This window comes from Sciurus vulgaris (genome assembly GCF_902686455.1).
Source record: "Sciurus vulgaris genome assembly, chromosome: 7".
In the NCBI taxonomy this organism is placed as follows: Eukaryota; Metazoa; Chordata; class Mammalia; order Rodentia; family Sciuridae; genus Sciurus; species Sciurus vulgaris.
Window position 1 is genome coordinate 122,268,305 of NC_136467.1, and position 24,158 is coordinate 122,292,462.

At 39.7% G+C, this 24,158-nt stretch overlaps 1 protein-coding gene across 8 annotated transcripts in view; it reads right to left on the reverse strand.

Moving 5' to 3' along the window:
- ANKS1A (ankyrin repeat and sterile alpha motif domain containing 1A) overlaps positions 1-24,158 on the reverse strand; it is a 184,938-nt gene that overhangs the window by 106,329 nt on the left and 54,451 nt on the right. For 6 of the 8 annotated variants that reach the window (XR_013765076.1, XM_079147206.1, XM_079147210.1 and 3 more), the window contains exons 2-4: positions 4,906-4,986; positions 2,782-2,938; positions 929-991 (exon numbers count right to left, since the gene is read on the reverse strand). Coding sequence is in view for 7 of the 8 variants with exons in the window: in XM_079147206.1 (XP_079003332.1) it covers positions 929-991; positions 2,782-2,938; positions 4,906-4,986 (301 nt within the window). In the remaining variant the exon portion in view is untranslated. The remainder of the gene's footprint in view (positions 1-928; positions 992-2,781; positions 2,939-4,905; positions 4,987-24,158) is intronic. The other 2 variants (XM_079147207.1, XM_079147211.1) reach the window with 1 other exon arrangement.

Consider the following 24,158-nt stretch of genomic DNA (forward strand, 5'->3'; position numbering starts at 1 on the left):
AAAGAAAAGCATGAAATCTCTGCTTTGTGTCTGTGAACGCCAGAAGTACCTTATTTCCTTTCCTCAGGGCAGCTATATTCAGAGCAAGTAAAACATAGCTAATGCAGATGATGCAGTATCTCAACCAAACTGCAGACTGTTGTCAAAAAGTAAACAATCTGAATCAAACCTCCTGTGGAAACACAGCAGGGGAAGGCCCTGGGAGTTCAGAGCTGGGCCAATCAAAAATGGGCCTATCAGGTCACTACCTGTGCCCACCACCAGGCAAGCGCCAGCTTGTCCTATTTCAGAGTCCTTCATGGGTCAAGAGTGGCAAGCGGAAAGCGAAGTTAATGGCTAGAGAGATTGGCCTGAGATTTTAGAACATGGCAGAAAAACACAAACTCCAGGACATGAGAAGCAGCAAGCAACAGCTTTTAAAAGTATAAACTGGAGTCATGCGTGTCCTTTCCCCCTACACCCTACCATAGCTACTGAAATCTGAAAGAAAGTCAGATTCCACTTCAAAAAGAATATAGAAGCAGACTAAAATAAGAATTTTAATTCCAAGAAATACAATTTTATCATTTTGTTTTTATTTAAAAGTAAGTTAATTTGTTTGACTGAATTTTCTTTTTTGAATTTAAATAATTTTAGAAATCACAATAGTAAATTAAGCATACAAAGTGGTCCCTTCTATCTCTTCATTCCTACCATTTTAGATGTTCTCAACCTTTCCAGAATTAATATGAGTTTTAAAAATAAAATCAAAACCTACTGCAGCTGCATTTTCTCATTCTCAGACAAGCCAAAAGCAGATGGGCTGAAGCAGACAATAGTCAGAGTGACAAGGAGGAGCCTGAGTGGACAAGAGTGGAAGCCAGAGAGGGCCATGGAAGAGTGTAGAGGGAGAAATGATGCAGAGAAATCCTGGCAGCAAAGTACACACCTTGGCATTGATATAAGGGTCAAAGGGGCCGTACTTTTTGAGTTCTTTGATCTCAAGAGCATTCTACAAAAAGGAGAGGAAAAAGACAGTGTAATGATAAAATGGATGAAATATAACAAAGCAATACAGAGTCCCAAGGGGCCCAACTCTAGAACTCGGATCTGCCCTTTGGATATGTCACAAGGAAGTTAATGGGGAAGACAAGCTCCAGGGCACCTTGTTCATTACACCCCTTTTATCCGAGCATCCAAATGGAACCACATTAATGTTTTTTTAAATAAATCAATGTAGTTCTTGCAACTACCTAGATCCATTAGGTTCTTCAAGCTACTTGAAGACTTCATGCCCAGTCCCTGCCCCACCCGCCTGCCTGCCAGACACTCAAAGCAATGGGCTGGTGTCCCACCCACCAAGGGGTACTCTAGGCAGGAGGCAGCTGTGAGCAGGACAAGCTAGCACACTCAAGTGGCTCAAACTCCAAGCAGCTGTGCTCCAAGGCGAAAGTGGGCAAGACAGGATTAGAAGTGGTGGATGAAAATTGCTTAAATAAGAAGGACTTTAATGGGTGGCCAGTTTTTACAACTCTGAAGAGTATTAGTATACAAGCTTCTTTATATATCTCCTCCAGTGAAGAGAAATTACCCTTTCAGTCAGGAGGAGTGAAATCACATTTAGATTCTAAAGAGGCAATTCTAAAGAGATACTTTTCATTCCAAATGTTAAGGACAAACATCCTCATTGATGATCTTAAGAGTGTACTGTTCACCTATCCGGAAAATACATCCCCCAGGGGGAAACATAAGCTGATTAACAGCTATAAACAAAATCTCCAAACTGACTTATTTGGGAACTCTCATTTTCTCAGGCCTTAGAGAGAAGCTGCCATTCTCTGAATCAAAGTCATGCTCTTAACAGTTTACTGAGAACATGCATGGGTCCTGTAAACAGATGGACTCACCAGAATGATTTCCTATTTTTTAAGGAAAAATCTTGTTTTAATCCTACAGATAATTTAACAGTCTTCTTTCAACAAAGTCATTAGGAAAACAGTCCTAAACTTACTAAGAAAGAACAGGATCTTCCTCATTCAAGCAACAAGAAAAGCACCTGCTACAGTTCAGAGCAGAGTGGAACACAGGAGGACGGACATCTCCTCTCAAATGGGCTCATGCCTCTGCACCAAACCTGGGAACTGGACTCATGAGAGGCTTGTCCCAAACCTGTATAATTCAAGTATAATTTTCCCAAAGAAAAAAATATAAAGAAGAGGTGTATTCTAAGAGTACTTAAATCCAGGGCATCTGTAAGGCCTTTCTTATTTTCTAAGAATTCTCTTTGCTTTTATGAAGTATGTTCACTCTTAGGTTAACATCAGAGGATGTCATGGAAATGATCTCCATTCTGCTCAATCACCTCTGACTTCTGTTCATTGTGAGTTCATGTTCGGCACTAACAAAAGCACTTCTACTGCTGCATGTTCTGATGTAGGTAAAATGACCACATGGGTCACAACATGGGTCAAAGAGTACTGATGAACACTGGGAAAGCCACACTGCCATGTCAACAGCATAAGCACAACTTAAAATTAATCAGGTCAGTTTGAAACTGACTCCGCGCAATTTTGAAGGATTCTCTTATTTCATCCGTGTGTACTACTGCAAATCTGTATAAGCCAAGTGCATATAAAATGCCTCCTCATAGTATAGCATTTCCCTGGCCACCAGGACATGTAGATGTGGGAAGAGGGAAATCATGTTTAGAGTATGCCCTGAGATCTGCTTTCTGGAGCTGAGGTGGGGTGGCCACGTTCTGGTCATAGCTGAATGGAGGGAGGAAAGCCTCCTTCTTCCAACCTGTTCATTGACTCTGGTGTGGGAGGGCCCTTGATGGATGAGCAACCGCACTATCTGGGCATCTCCTTTCCAGGCTGCCAAGTGCAGAGGGTAACAGCCTTTAGAGTCAGCCACATTGGTCAGCGCATCGTTCCTCAGAAGAACCTCCACCACATCCCTAGAAGGCAAAAATCAATCATGAGTTGCAGAACCCAGCAGTCATTCCTGCTACCAGATCTTTATATTTGTATAGTACAAAGCCCTTTCAGAGGTCTCAGCTCCTCTCTCCCCTGAGCTTATTTCCAGGCTTTTCCTCTTACTCCACGAGCTCCTTGTACAGCTGCTAAGTGGCTGACCCATCTGAAACTGTGCTGCACTGATTCATGGCCTCCCATTAGGGCTTTCTTTTTTTTTTTTTTTTTTTTTTAGGGCTTTCTTGATAATCCATCTATTTTCCACTAATGAAAATGTCTGGATTTCTCATCTAAACCTTGCAATATTTCCTGGTTTGTGATGTTTAAACAGCACACAGGGATAGAATTTATAGAAAAGTAGTCAAACAAGACAAATACCATTATTTGTTGCATTACTGAGATTATTTAATGATGTGGGAGCTGAAAATGGGCAGGCAAAGCAGAATTAAAGTTGTCGCAAACATAAGTCAGACACATATGGTATCATTTGATAGCTCCAGAAAGAGGGACTTGGCTTTCTTCTTGGTGACACCACTAATTAAGTAGATCCAAGAGTATAATTATCCCCATGCACATGAGGTCAAAGAAAATCCTCCTTGTAAATAAAAACAACATCTGGCGATGAACTTGGTTAACAGGCTACAATCCTTAGAATTCAAGATTCACTTTCATTCAGGTTGTCCCGCTATTTACAGGGAAGAGGCCTCTACAGATTTAAGCTTTAAGAGAATTACAGAAAAGACAATGATCACATTTGACATATTTTAGACAAGTTTAAAGCTGAAGGAAACAACCATGATCTCTTTTTGGCACACTGGAATTAATCAGGCTGGGCCAAGTATTAGACAAGTGACATGGAATACTGTTAGTTGGTGAGGGCCTGCTCCTTGCTCAAAAGCATCTAAAATAAGGGGTGGAGGGTGTGGTCTAGTAGTAAAGTTTCTCATCTATGAGGCCTCAGGTTCAATACCCAGGAGTAAAGACACAAAAAATGAAAAAGGAGAAAAAAATTTATAGAGGTTTCAATATTTCCTCTTCATAAAAACTAAACTGCTCATCTTCGAACTCTCCTTAACACCCTCTATCCTGTTTCCACCCTCTATTCTTACTTCCATTCTATGGCATCCGGAAAAACCCACCTACTGTGTCCCACAACCAGGTCTTTCCCTATGCTGGGGTGCCATACCGTCCTCTCCTGAAGCACAGAACCTGACCCTTTAAGCCTCTGCCTTCTCTCTCAGATTTCCCCCCAAAGCATGTCTTCTATAGAAATCTTTCATGCAAATGCCACCCAATTCCTAACAATCTCTCCTGAGCTAAGGGGATCTAAAAGGCCATATCATTTATGTATTTTTTTTCCCTTTAAAAATGGTTCTTGGCTGGTAGTATAGCTCAGCGACAGAGTACTTGCCTAGCATGTGTGAGATCCTGGTTTCAATTCCCAGTACCATTGGGGGAAAAGAAAAAAAAAGGTTCTTGTTGTCTATGAGGCTGATTTATGAGGAAAGAATGGTAGCAAGCAAAAAGACAGAGTAAATAAATAACTACTTGAAACAGAAGACAAGTTTCTCATGACCACTCAATCTATTTTCAGTTTATTAAGGGGTTAGTAACCTAAGAGATTTCCAGCCCCTTTATGAGTTGGCTGCACCAAATTTGATCTTCATATTTATATCACTGTGTGACACTAGAACATTCCAGAGGGGAAAAGGACAAGAAAAGGAAAAAGTAAAATTGAAACTTTGGCTAGAGCTTTCAGGGGTGGGGGTGAGAAAGGATGTTTAAATTATACACTAAAGAAAAACTCAGGGATTCTGCATGAGCTGAATTTAGTTTGTTTTTCTCTGTTCTTCAGTACCACTGCTTATCCAAGCTTTACAGGAAGTGAAAAAGACACCCTGAAGGCCTGGGTTCTGCAGGCAGGGCAGGAACGTAGCACACTCATACTTACTTGTGGCCATTCAGAGCAGCATGGTGCAGCGGTGTGTAGCCAGTGCTGTCAACACAGTTCACATTTGGCCCTCTCCACATGCTGTCAGGGGAAGAAAGAGAGAGTGGTTTCAAACACTGAAGTCATAAATCCAAGTTAGAGGCAGCTAGCTACTTGGAATAGACTTCTATGGGGTGTTTAACCAAACTTGAGACTTCCAAATGATTCCTAATGCAGGCCAGCAGTGTACGCTACAGTGCGTAGCAGGGAGGGTGCATGGTGGTCTGCTAAGGGAGGAACCAAGAGTCAAGGCCACAGTCTCCACTGGGGGCTGGTTTCTATACCCTCTGCTCATTTGTCACTTCACCATACAGTCGGGGACTTATTCTTCTGAGTACTCCCTCCTTGTTCACTGAAAGGTCATCAAAAACACCATGAAACCAATCTCTCAGCTTGGTGCAGATACAGAGCACCCACCCCATGCTGGCAACTGAAGACTTCAGAGAGACCTCAACACAGACCATGCAATCAAGATGACTTAGCCAGCAAAGGCCACTATCAAACAGCATCAGGACATGCACGCTAAAATGCAAGTAGTAACTGTGTCTTTTTGTTGTAAATAAAGCCAGCAGCCCTCTGTAGAAATGGGTTCTGCATTTAGATTCAACTAAATGCAGATCAAGCATATTGAGAAAACAAAATGTGTCTGTATTGAACATATACAAATCTTTTTTCTTGTAATTACTCCCTAAACAACACAGCATAACAACTATTTACATAGCATTTGCATTGTATTATGTATTGTAAGCAATCACTTATAACCTTACAGAGATGGTCTACAGCACATGGGAGGATGTGCATAGGCTATATGCAAATACGATGCTGTTTTACAGAAGGAACTTGAGCATCAACAAATTTTGGTATCCTGGAACCAATCCTTTGTGGATACTGAAGAATGACCACATCTTGTGTGTGTGTGTGTGTGTGTGTGTCTATAAATTAGCAGAATCTATAATGTTGGAGTCTTGCTTGAATCAGAAATACCATAACAAGGAAAAAGAACTGTCCTTTTATTTAATCCTCAAAACCTTAATTCTTATTTCTGTTTCATACCTCACTGTACTGGCCAGAGCTTCTAAAACAAGCAGAGGACAACCTTGTTTGTTCTTGCTCCTAGTAGAATGCTTCTAACGGCTTGAAGTACACACTCTGTAACATGTAAACAAAACATTCTTCCTACCCTTTTTTGTTTTAAATTTTACTTATTTTTTGTGGTGCTAGGAATCAAACCTAGGACCTCATGCAGGCTAGAGGCAAGCACTCCACCACTAAGCTATACCCGAGCCCTTCCCTTAAATTAAAAAAAAAAAAAAAAAAAGGTATTAGAGATAGTTGTTCAATTTAAATGCATTTTCTGCATCTATGGAGGTAACCATAATTTTTCATTTAATGACCAAAATATGTTTTTGTTAACAGGTTTCTCAACACTGAGTCATTCTTTTGTTCTTGGAATAAGTCTTACTTGGCTATTATTCATTATAGCCTTGTTGGAGAAGAAATGTACTTGATAGTATCTACTTGAGAATATATTATTTTGGATTTCCATATCTATATTCATAAGTGAGGCTGGCCTACAATTTTTGCTTTTTTGCTACTGTTATTGGATAGTATCAGTGTGGGTTTGGTTTGGGTCACAGATCAACTGGGCAGCAGTCTATTCATTTCTATATTCAGAAATCATTGATGAAGAGCAATAAAATTATAGAATCACTAGTAAAACCATCTGGCCAGAACCTTGAAGCTCAGATGTTGGAAGTAACACTACTTAAAATAATGACACTTTGGAAATAGGCATCAGTACAGAAATTATTATACCTACAGTATAGACACAGAATAAAAATATCACATACCAGTTATACTCCTATGTAATAAGACAGAAAAGAAAGAATAAATGTTGAAGAGGAAAAAATTCAAAATTGTAAATATTAGTTACAACTGAAAATCCATGAGAGAAATTTATCAGTAGACTGTGAGAACAAGTTTATTCCATGTCCTGCCTAAAGACTTATGAAGTGACAAAAAAGATATCCCACCCTGCCCTGATAAGACAGATACACAGATTGGGCCCAAGAAAATAAGAAAAGATGCCACTGAGTAACTGGCAATGTTGAGGAATTCTTAAAAGACAGAAAGGAACGAAGTTCAAATCTACAGAGATAATCCAGAAGAATGCAAATGTTAATAACCACACAGTAATTTTAATCTATCAGACTGACAAAAAAAATTTTTTAAATAATGACATTATCAAATGTTTGGAAACAAGCACTCTTAAACATCACTGGTATGAGTCTAAATTGGTGAATTCCTTTGAGAAGACAATTTGGCAGCATCCATCAAAACCAAAAATAGCATCCACTTTTGAGCCAGTGATTCCACTTCCAGGCACTCGCCCAACAGAAACATTTGTACATGTGCATAAAGACATGCTTGCATAAGATTGCTTCATTATAAGGGTAAAAACCTAAAGCCTATCCATAGATAAGCAGTTAAATACTAGGTATACCCACAAAGTGAAATACTATATAACCATTCACAACAACAAAAGAAGAGAAAAGAAGTTGGATCTACATATCCAGACAGGGAAAGATTTCCCAAGACATACTGTGTTATGGAAAGTGAAAAGCAGAAGTTACTGGAAAAACACAAAGAATACAAGCTCCTCTTTTATAAAAATGCATGTACACACACACACCTTTGTAAATGGATGGCGCCTGGAGAGTACTCACCAAGTGCTGTCAGTAGTCACTCCTGGGGAAACAAATTTGTGTGTTGAGGGATACTGCAGAATGGTGGAGAGAGAAGAGTTTTTGTTTGGTTGGTTTTCGTGCTAGGGATTGAACCCAGAGGTACTTTACTATTGAGCTACATCCCCAAACCTTTCATTTTTTATTTTTTTGAAACAGGGCCTCACTAAGTTGCTCAGGTTGGCCTTGAACTTGTGATCTTCCTGCCTCAGCCTCCCCAGCCGCTGGGATTACAGGTGTGAGCCACAGCACCCAGATAATAATAATTTTAATGCTGTCTCCAGGAGACTCATCTCATTGGCAAAGACATCCACAGACTGAAGGTAAAAGGATGGGGAAAAAAATACATCATTCACATGGATCTCGTAAACAAGCAGGAGTTTCTATTCTCACATCAGATAAAGTGGACTTCAAGCCAAAGTTATTCCAAAGGGACAAAGAAGAACATGTCATACTGCTTAAGGGAATTATATATCAAGACATAATAATTGTAAATATTTATACACCAAACAATGGAGTGTCTACGTACATCAAACAAACCCTTCTTAATCTCAAGAATCAACTAGACCACAACACAATAATACTGGGTGACTTTAACACCCCCCTCCCCACTGGATAGACCCTCCAAATGAAAACTAAATAAAGAAGGTACAGAACTAAAAAAATACAATTAACAATTTAGACTTAACAGACACTTATAGAATATTTCATCCATCAATGACTGAATACACTTTCTTCTCAGCAGTACACAGATCCTTCTCCAAAATAGACCATATCTTAGACCACAAAGCAACTCTTAGCAAAAAAAAAAAAAAAAACACAGATAATACCTTGCATTCTGTCAGCTTATAATGGAATGAAATTAGAAATCAATAATAAAATTAAAAATAGAAGCCATTCTAACACCTGGAGACTAAAAAGTATGCTACTAAATGACCAATGGACAGCAGAAAAAAATCAGTAATGAAATAAAAAATATTTAGAGGTAAATGAGAATACAGATACTACATATCAAAGTCTCTGGGGCATTATGAAGGTAGTGCTAAGAGGAAAGTTCATTGCATTGAGCTCATTCAATAAAAGAATAGAAAGTCAACAAATAAATGACCTAACATTACATCTCAAATCCTAGAAAAAGAAGAACAAATCAACACCAAAAGCAGAAGACAGGAAATAATTAAAACCAGAGCTGAAATCAAAAACACTGAAACAAACAAACAAAAAAATCCAAAAAATTGACAAAACAAAAAGTTGGTTCTTTAAAAAAAATAAATAAAATTGATAAACCCTTAGCCAAGCTAACAAAGAGAAAGAGAGAGAAACTCAAAACTTAGTAAAATTGACAATGAAAAAGGAAATATCACAACTACTGAAATACAGATGATAATCAAACTATTTTGAAAATTTATACTCTGATAAAACAGAAAATCTTGAAGATATCAACAAATTTCTAGAGACAGATAACCTACCCAAACTGAATCAGGAGAACACAGAAAATTTAAACAGATCAAATTTCAAGCACTGAAATTGAAGATGCCATCAAAAGTCTACCAAGAAAGAAAAGCCCAGGACCACTTGGATTCTCAGACTTCCTATGCAACTTTCAAAGAAGAACTAACAAATTATTCCATGAAATAGAAAAGGAGGGAACCCTTCCAACCTTATTCTATGAAGCTAATATCACTCTAACATCAAACCAGACAAAGACACATCAAGGAAAGAAAATTTCAGACCAAAATTCAGACCTGATGAACACAGATTGAAAAATGCTTAACAAAATACTGGCAAATTGCATACAAAAATATATTAAAAAGATACTGCACCATGACCAGTGGGGTTCATCCCAGGGATGCAAGGTTGGTTCATCACATAGAAATCAAAATGCAACTCATTACATCAATAGACTTAAAGACAAGAATCATATGATTGTCTCAAAAGATGCAGAAAAAGCATGACAAAATGCAGCATCCATTCATGTTCAAAGTACTAGAAAAATGAGGGGTTGTAGGAATGTACTTCAATATTGTAAAAATTATATATATTAAACCCAAGGCCAACATCATCCTAAATGGAGAAAAATTAAAAGCACTCCCTCTAAAAACTGAAACAAGACAGGGATGCCCTCTGTCACCCCTTCTATTCAACATAGTCCTGGAAACTCTAGCTAGAGAAATTAGAAAAAAGAAATTAAAGGGATATGAACAGGAAAAGAAAAACTCAAACTATCCCTATTTGCTGATGACATGATTCTATACTTTTTTTTTTTTTTTGTAGATGGACACAATACCTTTATTCTTATTTATTTATTTTTATGTGGTGCTGAGGATCGAACCCAGTGCCTCACACATGCTGGGCGAGTGCTCTACCACTGAGCCACAACCCCAGCCCCGACATGATTCTATATTTAAAAGATCCAAAAAACTCCACTGGAAAATTTGTAGAACTCATAAATGAATTCAGCAAAGTAGCAGGATATAAAATCAATACCCATTAAAAAATTACATTCTTAACATTAGCAATGAATCAAATGTAAGAGAAATTAGGAAAATAATCCTATTCACAATAGCTTCAAAAATTTTTTTTGGAAATCAATCTAACAAAAGAGGTAAAAGACCTCTACAATGAAAACTACTGAACTCTAAAGAAAAACACTGAAGGTCTTAGAAGATGGAAAGATCTCCCAAGATAGGCAGAATTAATATTGTCAAAATGGCCATACTACCAAAACCACTATACAGATTTAATGCAATTCCTATTAAGGTTTTGATGACAATCTTCAAAGAAATAGAAAAAAAGTCATAAAATTCATTTGGAAAAACACGGCCAAGAATAGGCAAATAATCCTCAGTGAGAGAAGTGAAGCAGAAGGCATCTCAATATCAGACCTTAAATTATACTAGAGCTATAGTAACAAAAATGACATGGTATTGTCACCAAAACCAAGACCAACAGCACAGAATAGAAGACAGAGACAGACCCACAAAAGTAGTTATCTCATACTAGACAAAGGCGCCATAAACATACATTGAAGAAAACATAGCCTCTTTAACAAATGCTGCTGGGAAAACTGGAAATCCATATGTAACAAAATGCACAAAACTCAACTCCAAGTGGATCAAAGACTGAGGCATTAGACCAGAGACCCTGTGCCTACTAGAAGAAAAAGTAGGCCCAAATCTCCATCATGTCATCTTTGGAACCAACTTCCTCAATAAGACTCCTAAAGTGGAAGGAGTAAAATCAAGAATCAATAAAATCCCAAGCACAAAAAAAAAAAAAAAAAAAAGGGGGGGGGATAGTATCAAACTAAAAAGCTTCTTCACAGTAAAGGAAACAAGTGAAGAGAGAGCCTACAGAATGGGAGAATATCTTTACCACGTGCACCTCAGATAAAGCATTAATCTCTAAGGATATATAAAGAACTCAAAAAAACAACACCAAAAATACAACCCAATCAATAAATGGGTAAGGAACTGAACAGACACTTCACAGAAAAAGAAATACAATCGATCAACAAATATATGAAAAAATGTTCAACATCTCTAGCAATTAGAGAAATGCAAATTAAAACTACACTAAGATTTCATCTCACCCCAATCAGAATGGCAATTATCAAGAATACAAGCAACAATAAACGTTGGAGAGAATGTGGGGAAAAGGCACATTCAAACATTGCTGGTGGGACTGCAAATTGGTGCAACCACTCTGGCAAGCAGTATGGAGATTCCTCAGAAAACTTGGAATGGAACCACCATTTGACCCAACTATTCCACTCCTCAGTTTATACCCAAAGGACTTAAAATCAGCATATGAGGGCTGGAGTTGTGGCTCAGTGAAAGAGCACATGCCTGGCATGTGTGAGGCCCGGGTTCAATACTCGGTACCACATATAATTAAATAAAATTGAAAAAGATCCATTGACAACTAAAAGAATTTTTTTAAAAAATCAGTATACTACAGTGATGCAGTCACATCAATGTTTACAGTAGCTCAATTCACAATAGTTAAGCTGTGGAACCAACCTAGATGCCCTTGGATAGATAAATGGATAAAGAAAATGTGGTTCATATACACAATGGAATATTACTCAGCCTTAAAGAAGAATGAAATTATGGCATTTGCCAGTAAAGGGACGGAACTAGAGACTATCATGCTAAGTGAAATAAGTCAATCCTAAAAAACCAAAAGATGAATGTTCTCTCTGATATGCAGATGCTAATTCACAATAAGGGGGAAAAGGGGCTTACTGGATTGAAAGGGCAGAGTGGGAGGGAAAGTAGGGGAGAAGTAATAATCTTAAAAGGGAAAAGGATTAAGATCTTATACATAAGGGAAAAAAAACAAACAAAAAAATACACACCAAGATGTTAATAATAAATAGCTGATTATAGGTGACAAGTCGCTTTAATAAGCATGTAGAGGGCTGGGGATGGAGAGCGCTTGCTTAGTGTGCATAAGGCCTTGGGTTTGATCTTTGGCACTGGAGAAAAATTAAAAAGCATGAAGATATATTAGATTTAACATCTTAAGATAAATTTTAAGTAAGAAAAGTGGATGGAATTCTACACAGCAAGCAAACAATCAACCTATGGCCAGGAGAAAATATTTGCAAGCCATAGATCTGATAAAACATCTAAAATACATATGGAACTTGACAGCAAGAAAACAAATAAGCTGATTTAAAAATGGGCAAAGAACCTGAAAGGATATTTATAAGATGACAAACAAGTGACCAACAGGTATATGAAAAAATGTTCAATATCACTAATCATCAGGAAAAAGCAAATAAATTCATTTTATACCTATCAGAACAGCCATTATTAAAGAAGATAAGTGTTGACAAGGATATGGAGAAGAGAACCTTTGCACACTGTTGCTTGGCATGTAAATTAGTACAGTCATTACAGAAACAGTATGGAGGCTCCCCCCAAAACTATAACTAGGCCTACCCTACGATCTGGCAATTCCACTAGAAGGTATACAACCAAGAAATGATGTCAGCATGATGAAGAGATGCCTGCATTCCCTTGTTCATTACAGTACTCCTCACAATAACCAAGGTATGCAAACAATGGATTGTTGGATACAAAAAAATGTGGTAGATACACATACTGGAATACTATCCAGCCTTTGGAAAGGAGGAATCCTGTCATCTGCAACAACATGGATGAACCTAGGGGATTTATATTAAGTAAAATAAGCCAGGACTGACAGAGACAAAGGCCACACAATCTCACTTATACATAGAATCTAAAAATGTGGAACTCAGTAGTGTAGAATGGTGGAGAGGCTGGGAGGAGGCAGGAAGGTTGGTCAAAGGATACAAAATTTTAATTAGGAGAAACAAGATTCAAGAGATCTATGGTACAACATGGTGACTATACTTAATAACATTATTATACATTGAATACTTGAAAATCACTAGGAAAGGTTTTAAGTGTTTTTACCATGAAAGAATGTGTGTAGTAATGTATGTTAATTGGCTTTAGTTATTCCACAATGAACACATATTTCAAAACATCACAGTGTACATGATATATACATACAAATTGTATTTTGTATTTTTTTCCTTTTCTCTTCTTCTTTTTTTTTTAATACTGGGGATTGAACCCAGGGGCACTTAATCACTGAGCCAAATCCCTAGTCCTTTTTAAAATATTTTAAACAGAGACAGGATCTCACTGAGTTGCTTAGAACCTCGTTAAGTTGTTAAGGCTGGCTTTGAACTTTCAATCCTCCTGCCTCAGCCTACCAAGTCACTGGGATTACAGGCGTAAGTCATTGCACCCAGCTAAATTTATTTTTCAATTAAAAATAAAAAGAAGTTCAACATCTAGGTTATCTGTTTGCTGTCAACTAAGGATGGTAAAAACAAGATGAGGACCGAGGCTTCATCCACCATCCTGCCTGTACTTACACAGCACATTCCAAATAAAGAATTATAAGCAATTATTTCTCTTTGTCATACCTGAACAATGACCTCATTTTCAAAGTCAAAAATTATATAACTGTGCTTGACAGTGAATCAAAATGATGGAAAATAAATTGGATCTGGAAAATCTAGGAGGTAAATGCTCATACTTGCTTTTCAATTGTTATGCAAGACCAAAAAAAAAAAAAAAATCATTACTGGTCTAAAATAGGTGATACAAAGATCCAAAAATCAATTATTTGGCTAAATCACAAACCATCCAGGTGTGGTGGCATACACCTGCAATCTCAATGACTTGGGAAGCTGAGGCAGGAGGACGGCAAGTTCAAGGCCAGCCTTAGTAATTTAGCAAGACCCTGTCTCAAAATAAAAATTAAAAGGGTAAGAGGTGTAGCTCAGTGATGAAGGGTCTTTGGGTTCAATTCCTAATGGGGGGGGGGGGCAGGAATCATAAACCAAATCAAATCAGCGGCAGATCCAAAGCTTCCATTTATAAGAGCTCTTGGCATTTGGCCAAACAAAGATTATGAGATCTAACTGGAATGACAATGCCAAGTGAATACACACTAATGCATGGCTCTACATAATTTAACAGCAAGAAGTCTGGAGCTGAGAGACGAAATACCTACACAGGTCTATTCAGTATCCACTGGGATTAGCCACCTCTTCAGCCAGTGCAGACCGGCTCCCAAAGGAACCTTGAAACCAGGTGTTCATTCAACTGCCCTTTATTTTAATGAAAAGGTAGTATTAAGCAAGTCCTCCAACATTTTCTTTTACCTCCATGACTCTAGTTTAGAAGTAATTAAGTTTAGACATTCCACACCAGTGTTGAAACTCTCTCAGGACTAGATAAGATAGGAACTATCCTGAAGACAGCTACATTCCCAACTTTCCCCCATCCCTCTTTTCTTTATTTAGCATCTCCTCAAATGCTCATCCAGGAATCCTGGGGGCTGGGGAAATACATTAAACAAACCCTAAATGAAAATGGAAAACTATCATCTCCCTGTTTGGAATTTTAGCTTCAGACAGGACGGTAGTAATATCCCCCTCCACCCAAGTTTCTTCCTTTCTGGCAGCTCAAGAAAAGGCTATTTACAACTGAAGGCTTCCTCCCTATCACAGCTGTCCTATTGGATTTTTCTAAAACAGTACCAAAGGGTTGCTCACCAACAAACAAAAAGCAGAAAACAATGCACCAAGAGAACTAGGCAAAAAAATAAATTAAAAAAAAAAAAAAACAGTCCAAAAGATCCCTAAACAAAGTTTAAAATGTATAGATTCTGCAGAAATACAATTGCTGTTCTTTGGCTTGCTGAACAAATCCTGAGACTAATCTTGACGGGTCTTTGAGCAGCCACAGCAATCCTGTGTTAATAAAACTAGAGAACCTAGGTTGAGTGTGGGCTCTGCAGTTAGCAGACCTGACTTCATTATTTGCCTCTGCCATGGGTCAGCTGTATGACCTTAAACAATTCACTTGGGGCTGGGATTGTGGCTCAGTGGTAGAGCACTTGCCTAGCATGTGTGAGGCACTGGGTTCAATTCTCAGCACCACATACAAATAAATAAATAAAGGTTCATCAAAAATTAATATTTTTTTAAAAGACCAATTCGCTTGGCGGGTATATAGCTCAGTTGGTAGAGTGCTTACCTCGCAAGCACAGGCCCTACTAGGTTCAATCCCCAGCACCGCAAAAAAAAATAAATAAATAAAAAGAGCTCTGCCACTGAGCTACAGCCCCAGCCCTGACTTATGACTCTCTTGTGTTCTATTACTATTTTAAAAAAAAAAAAAAGGTCCATAAAACCTCTTCCACGGTGAAAAATATCATTGGGATAACTTGAATCTGTGTTCAGAGCCATGGTCATTCAAATTTGGCTGATAATAAACTGTTAAAAAATTCACTTAATCCTCCAATTCATTCACTTTCTCTGCATCTATAAATTCTGTGAAAGACTTCCCAGGACATAAATCATTTGTGGAAACTTCTAGAAGCTTGAGTCAGTTTAATAGTTTTAGGGTTAAGGGACTTATGGTGTGTCAAAACAGCTCAACTGCTTCCACCTGATGCACAACACAGCAAGTCTTGTCCTCTGTGCTTCAGATGGACCCATGTTTTGAGATGGCATCTAAAGACACTGTAGAAGGCAAGGAAGAATAGGACTGATAAAAAACTTGTGGCTTCTGATCCCACTTCAAAGGCCTCTCTCCATTCCTTTTAAAACTGTCTGCCCATTTATACATGGCCCTGTGCTGGATTTGGAGGTACTGAAGAACAGGCCATTGACCGCTCACTCCATTTGGCGAGTCAGATCTGAATGAGGTCCTGTTCAAGGGCCACTCAACACATACGTGAACTGTGCCCTCCATGTGCCAGGCACTGTACTAGAGGCTGGATATGCAGACGGGAAGAGACAAAGTTTCTGCCTTCATAGAGCCTGAATATCCTAGGGGAGGAATAAAGAGTGAACAAATAAACAAATATGTGGTAGGATACCAGGTAGTAATAAGTTGTCAGAAAGGAGCAAACAAAGGGATGAAGGACAACAGGAGTGCTGTTTTATATAAGGTCATGAGGAAAGACCTCTCTAAGAAGGTGATCTTTGAGAAAAGAGATCTGAATAAAGTGAAGCGAGGAGCCCTGTGGGTGCTGATCCCTGAGGATCAGACACTGAATCTCTAAGAGAATCAGGGTTCCTCCACCTGATTCCCAAGGCCCAGCAACATTTGTAGCTAATTTATCATTCTTTAGTCCAAGAAAAACTCAGGCAAAAAACTGGGGCAAAACTACTTCAATTGTGAAGTCAAATGGTAAAAAAAAAAAAAAAAAAACACTGACACTTGGTCTGTCCCGCGTAGAAAGTAGCTCTGTTCAAATGTCCCCTGATCCACACCTTTTCCTAATCTCGCCCTCCTCATAATGTCAAGATCATCTACATCTTCAACATTTATCATGTGTGGCCTTGGACCACAGTGAATTCTTTCTGCTGCTCATTCATACTACACATTTTAGTCCCTTTAGGGGAATCCCTCATGTCAGCCCCAGGGCCACCAGTTTGCAACTTCTAACATTCAGTTTTCACCAATCTGATAATTAATTCCTTCTTGCCAAGTCAGATTCTTGCCAACTGCAAACAACACTAACCCAGTGTGGTATGGTTTCTATACAGTATAACAAATTTATGACATTTTTACCCATTAAAAATGGCACAATTTCTTGATGTGGCATAAAAGAACACTCCTTTTAAGATTTCTATGAAGGACCATAAACTGTAACCAAAGTGCTCAACCCACTTTCATCTGTGATCAAATGATGTCTTCGAGTGGCTCTTAGTTGGCAGTAAACGTGCTTCAGCTACTGTATTGCTTACTTTGCAGAGACAAGTAATGGCATCTCATTGAGCTGGAGGGTGTCCAATCTAATCCAATTCAATAATGTTTATGCCAGGAGCTAGAGGCCCCTCCCTCAAGTTGAGTGGGGAAGTCAGACAAGTAAACAAACGACAGGACCATGCTGTGTGTGACATTTTGGGAAGGAAGAAAACAAATGGAAAAGGAAAGATACAAGCTCACAGGAAATGGGAACAGAGGAGCTACCTGAGCTGAGTCTTAACACTTTGGAGGAATCAGGCGGGTAGAAGCAATAAAAAGGAATTCAAATTCAAGGTCCTGGGTAGACAGAAAAGTGGGACACTGCAAGTGACTGTGAGCGGCCAGCTTCCAGTGGAAGAGCATGAATGAAAGTGCCAGGCAGGTCCTGTAGCCTTCCAAGTTTCCAGCAGGGAATCAGATGTACCTATAGAAAACTCCTTCTGTGACAGCTGGGAGGTGGGCACTCACAGGGTCAATCTTTAGTCACCATTCTGTTGGGATGACCCGACAGATTTCAGAATTTTTGAAAGAATCATTGTGCTGAACAGTTGTACAGATGATGCACTAGAAGTGCTGACTAGATCTGGGGAGTGGAGGGGAAGTTTGCTATTCAGGCCTGAGGTGAGGATGTGAATGAAGGCAGTGGTAAGGGGGACAGAAAAAAAAAGGACAGATTCAACAGGAAGGACAGGACATGGAGATTAAAAGCAGGAGCGGGGTAAGCACTGGGACTGTGTGAACTGGGCAAGTCCATGGACAGTGAGAGCAAATTCAGAAGGAAAACCAGAATTACTCTGCAACTGTGAAGGTATGAGGTGGAGGAGAGGGGAGGGAAGGGGGACTGTGTTTCAGATTGGCTGAGAAAATGAATTTTGACATGTGTAGATGTCAGGGCAGTCGGTGGAAATGAGGGTCTAGAACATCATGGTAATAAACAGTTTTAAATGACAATGTTTGAATGTTTACACGCATGTTACCTGTATCTAACCTTTATAACAATATTACAGAGTAAGAAAACATGCTATTATTTCCATATAACAGGTAAGAAACTGAAATTCAAATGACTTACTGATCTTCATATAGCTAATCAAAGGAAAAAAGAAAGAAAATCCCACATTTAACCTTTAGTGCATGTTCCTTCTAATCTCTCCAGACCCTTGACCTTGAATATTGGAAGAAAACAACTTGCAATTCTATGGGTCAAAGACAGAGGGTCAAAGACTCTCAGAGTATTAGGTTAGAAAAAGGCCTTCTGGATCACAGACCCTGTAAAGAGGCAGCAATGGCAATGAACTTGTGGGTGAAGAAAGGTCCTGAGCAGCTCTCCATCATTCTTCATTAAATCATAAGGCCTCAAGAGGAGTTTGTTTCATCAGCCTCTTTCTGCCAAAGATCTTACAGTTTTATTCTCTTTGTTATCCTTGCAAAGTCAGACTTATCTCTGAGACTCAGAAAGGACTGGCAGTTTTCCAATAAAATGAAATACCGTCCAAAGTCAGTCTAATTCAGAAAAGACTCCATTTTACTTGAAATGAATCTGACACATAATTACTAAAATACTTTCTACATATTGAATGGCTGAGGGTAAAAGGAATAGATACAAGAGCCTGTGAAACCATCCCCACTCTCAAGAAGCTTAAAATCTTCAGAGAAAGACAAAACTTAGATATGAAACAATCACAAAACCACCAGTTAACTGGGGAAACTGAACATGTGCTTTCATTTCTGCTTCTTCCTAAACTCCACTAAACTTAAAGTAAAAACAAGCAAAACGGCAAAAGGAACAGAAGATAACGATGAACATAAGATGTAAATAACGCCCCCACACACCCAGTACTGAGAGGTGCTTCACCACTGAGCTACATCCCCAGCCTCTTTTATTTTGAAACAGGGTGTCACTAAGTTGCCCAGCCTGGCCTTGAACTTGTCATCCTTCTAACTCAGCCCCCAGAGCAGCTGGAATTGTATCGTAACACCTGGCTGTCAATTTTTTTGAAAGGCATAAAGTAGAAGAACTAGCAGAGCTTAGAAAGTGAATCCCTGCAGCCAGTGAAGTGGATGCCAAGTCACACAGTACCCCTAAGAAGGCTCAGGGATTAGAGGTAGCAGGTGGCTGAGGAGGCCAGGGATGAGGAAGGGCTCAAAGGTTTCGTACAAATTCTGTTGAGGAGGTCTTAGACCAGCAGCTCTCCTGTCATACCTAGAGCAGCCAGGGGACTACCATACTACTACTCTACCCAGCCAGGAGAAGGTGGATTAGTCTGTGCTGAGAGCAGTGGCACACACCTATATTCCCAGGTACTAGGAGGCAGAGGCAAGGAGGACTGCAAGTTTGAGACCAGCCTGGCAACTTGGTGAGGTCCTGTCTCAAAGGAAAAAATGAAAAGGTCTGGGGATGTGGCTCAGTGGTACAGCACCAATGGGTTCAATCAAATAAAACAAAAAGATGCTGACTTGGGGGAATTCCTAGATAAATCAGGTGGGCTCACCCAATCCCCCTACCAAGGGTAAAGCTGGTCCTTGACAAGCTCGTCCCAGCTCTGTACAGAATGTCCAATCAGCTCTTCAGTGTCTAATGCTTAAGCAAATAAATGATAAATGGGAATCAGCAGATATTTGAGGAAAGCCGTCAACAGGGAAAGACTGAGCAGAAAACAGACAACAGTGACTTGAAGAAACAGCAATGAGGAACCCAACACTGTCAACAGTTATCGCATCACTGGGACTAGAATAAACAGGAAAAATCAGTGAAAAGTTCTTGGAAGTTAAAAATGATACTAGAAATTAGAAATATAAAGAACCAAAAGATAAAATTGAATAAATCTCTCAGAAAGTAGAGCCAAAGCTGGGTGTGGTGGTGCATACATGTAATCCCAACTACTCCAGAGGCTGAGACAGGAGGATCACAAGTTTGAGGCCAGCCTCAGCAATCTAGCCAGACCCTGTCTCAAAAAGTAAAAAAGGCTGGGAATGTAACAATGTAACTCAGTGATAAAGCACCTCTTGGCTCAATCCCCTATACAAAAAAAAAAAAAAAAAAAAAAAAAAGTCAAAGGTAGAGTAAATAGGAAACATAAGAAAATTAGAGACTTGAGAATTCTAGAGGAGAAAATTAGCAAAGAAATAGCTTATGAAATCTGCCTTGAACTTTTAACTAAAAAATTCATCCTGTGCTCAGTACAATGAATTAAAAAAGAGAAAGAGAAAAAAACAAAGTCCTTCCGAAGGTTCCTTATGGAATTTCAGAATACATGGAATAAAGATAACATAGTTCCAGAAAGTAAAAAATAGCTCACATGCAAAGGACTGAGGGGCATCAGAATTTTCAAGAGCAACCACAAGCTAGCATGTGCTATTTCATGGTGTCTACTTTCAACAGAAGTCACAAGACAAAGAAGCAGTACTTTGAAAATTCTGAGGTGATATGACTTCCAACTCAGAACTGCACAGCAGACAAATTATTAGTCAAGTTTAAAAAAGAGGATATTTTTAGATATGCAGGATCTCAAATTTTAACTCCCACACATCCTTACATCAGGCAGCAAATGGAGGACATGCTCTATCAAACAAACGAGCAAGTCAAGAAAGAGGAAGAGGAAAACCAGGAAACAGTGCCGTGACTCAGCCACCCAGCAGGTCTCGAGAGTGACCAGCCCAACCATGGCTGGAGAACACAGGGAACTCAAGAGCCGTCTGCAGGAGACAATGAAATGGACAGGAGCAACAGATGCATCTACCTAGGATGTGAAAAAGAATGTTTAGGGATTTAAAATTTATGGCTGTGGTTTGGGAAGTAAGAGTGAGCTAGACAGAGAAAACTCAGAAAACCAACAAAAGGTGATTAATGAATTGTACAAAAAAACAAAACATACAATATCCTTATTGGTTCAGCAGATGAATGTTACTTAAGCATAAACATGAAATACAGATGTGAGCCAAAATCATGATATACTTGAAGGATGGAAGGAAAGGCAGTAGACTGAGAGAGCATAAAAAACTAAAGCCTTCCTCTTCTGCAACAGAGATCACCAGACAATGCTAAACCTTAACAATGAAATAGCTATAGAAGCCAAAAATCCAGAAATGTGGAGGAAACACCAGAAGAAAGTGAAAAAAGATCCAGTAACTGGGAATGGTTGCTTCACCAGACAGGAACTCGGGACCGTGCAGGAAAGATTCCAACGCTACCTCACAGGTTGGAGGAGCCCTTGTCAACCATGAAAGGTGACCCTCTGGTACCCTGGGTGTTTTTTAGCCATGTATTTTTGTGTTTCAAGCTGTGACTTTGAAGCTGTGACTTTTTGTGTTTCAAGCTGTTACTCCCCAGGAGGGAGAGAGACAAGCAAGAAAGGCAATGCCCCATTTTAACTGAGCACATAACACAATCGATCATACACCTGCAAGGGTGGCAGCTCCAGGCAGCCTGCAAGGTGCTCCTCCCTTGGTCCTGCCAAGAACAGTTGCCTGCAGGACAGACATACTGGTTATATCCCACCTTGATCTTCTCACCACCCTGTTAGGAGCCCTTCTGCTTCTAGTCAGCAATCTGTGGACACATACGATACCACACACTCAAGCTGGCAGGTTCCTGAAGAGCAGGGACTGTCTGAGACGACTGCCATTTGCAGCCACTGCTACCTCAGGCAAGGGAGGCACCACCTGCCTCCAAAAGCCTAGGACAGGAAGGCAGAACATGAACAGTGCTGGAAGGAGTACAGAGTGAAACTGTGGTTCCCATACTGACACGGTCAGCACAGCCTGGGAAGCACACCATGGGGAAGTGAACCCCACTACAGTGGCTTGCAAGTTCTATGCGTGAGGGTTAACGTATGAGTCACTGTTTTACCAGTCCTATTTCCTCACGAGTTTACACTTATTTGGGGGCTCCTTATCTTTGATTTGATTCTATTTATCTTAGCAATGACTTCATAACACTTGAGCATTCGGCATTTGTGACTCTCAGCCACAAAGAAGAAATGGAACTGCTGACCTACAAAAGAGTGCTCCAGAGCTCACAATCCTAAGCGTGAATCAGCCCACATCGCCACATACTGAGCTCAACAGCTGTCACACTGCATGCTCCATGACATCACCTGACCCTAAGCGGGAAGGAAGAAGGGGAAGGCCACTGTGCTGCTCCAGGTATCTCAATGAAAAAGACAAGTCCCTCCCCTAAAGGACACCAGAGAGACAGAAACCAAAAACTGCACTGCACTGTGACACCTACAAATGCTAAGGAACACAGGACGGCTTGGACAGATGGATTTCATCAGCAGGCCAAGGCGTGCAAACAGGGGAAGATCAGGTGGTTCCCTGTTCCTGCACCCCTTTTTTAGAAGACAGTGCTCTCTCCTGCCTCTACCCCAGCTCCATCCCTTCTCCCTCTTGGCCCAGTGTGCTCTTTTCCCACCTCCAGGCCAGGCAGGGCCTCCCCTGAGCTCCAGCCACTACCCCCAACCTTGCCTTCACTACTGCACTCTCAGCTCAGGGTTCTGCATTTGTCCTTGTTTCACTGCTTCTCACCAAACCACAAGCAACTTAGGGACAGATTCAAATGCTTTGTTTATCACTGTATCCTCATTGCCAATTTAGCACCACACCTGGCACTTGCTGAGAGGCGACAGGTGAGAAAAAGATACAAGGGGGTCTAGCTATTTAAAGAAAACGATGGCAAAATTATTTTTTACATATGACAGAAAGTACTTATAAAAACGCAAATATCCTCTTCTAAGTTATTTTTATATTTTAAAAATGGTACACATTTTACTGAATATTTGTGCAGTCTCAACACTCTAGGGCATGCTACCTAGAAAGAAAAAGCAAAGTGTCTTCTGTGAGTGACTGAAAGTCTATCAAAGGATTTTTAAGAATAAAATCATGTTCTCCCTGATTTGCCAAAGTCCAGAGACTTAAATAGGCTGAGGCAGGAATGAAAGATGACTCAGTCACATGTTTGGGGGCACAGATGGCTCCACCTTTGGGAAATCATAAATCCTGGCTTAAATCTGTTGTCCCAGCATAATAATTAATAGCACCCTGACCTGGACTGAACAGTGCATGTTCACTTTACTCCACTCAGACTTTGAGATCCCTTTCTTAGCACACGGCAACTAAAAGCCCAGAAATAACATTTATTCAAAGTTTGCTTTTATAAACCAATTATACCTAACATGAATTAAATAACCTCCTATTAAATAGGTTTTTGTTTGTTTTGTGACAGGGGTCTTGCTTTGTTGCCCAGGGTAGTCTCAAATCCCTGGGTCTGAGCAATCCTCCAGCTTCTGCCCCCTAAGAAGCTGTGCCACCATGCCCAGCTTTTTTGTTAGTAGTTATTTTTTAATAACCCACTATTTACTTCTTACAAGAAGCCTATAAGGGAACCCTATGGAACTGACAAGAATGTAGGAGAATAACCTACCCAGAGTCACAGAGTTGAAAAAGGTGCCAATGGACTGAACTCTAAAATCTTAACCACTGTGTGATACAGCTTCTTAAAATGCTGTCTCTCCCCTCACTGTTCGTCTCCTTCCTGAATGAGATGAATTCCCTGTGGCTCATATTTGTTCATTTCCCCCTAGCCTCACATTATCCACTCCTCCTTCCTCCTGCCTTGTTCTTTTTCTCTCCCAGGGCCACAGGAAACCTATAAAAGGCACCAAGGAAGAGAGGTAGGATGTTCCAGGTAAGAAATGGGTCCCGGAGGGAAATGAGTAGAGGCAGTTAACAGAAGGCTCCTTTAACATTTCCAGAAATCCAATTAACTGACAAACTTTGTTACTTAAGGTAACTATTACAAGCATCAACATTAAAAATCAAAGACACAAACTCTTTTTTTTTTTTTTTTTTTTTTGGTACCAGGGATTGAACCCAGGGGTGCTTAACCACTGAGCCACAAGCCCAGCCCCTCTTTTTAAAACATTTTATATTTTATTTAGAGACAAGGTCTTGCTAAGTTGCTTAGGACCTCACCTAAATTGCTGAGGCTGACCTTGAACTTGTGATCATTCTGCCTCAGACTCCAGAGCCGCTGGGATTACAGGTGCGTGCCACCATGCTAGCTAAAACGACAATTTTTAGTACAGAAATTAATAATACAGAGCCAGGCGTGTGGTGCACACCTGTATTCTCATTGACTTCAGAGGCTAAAGCAAAATGATCA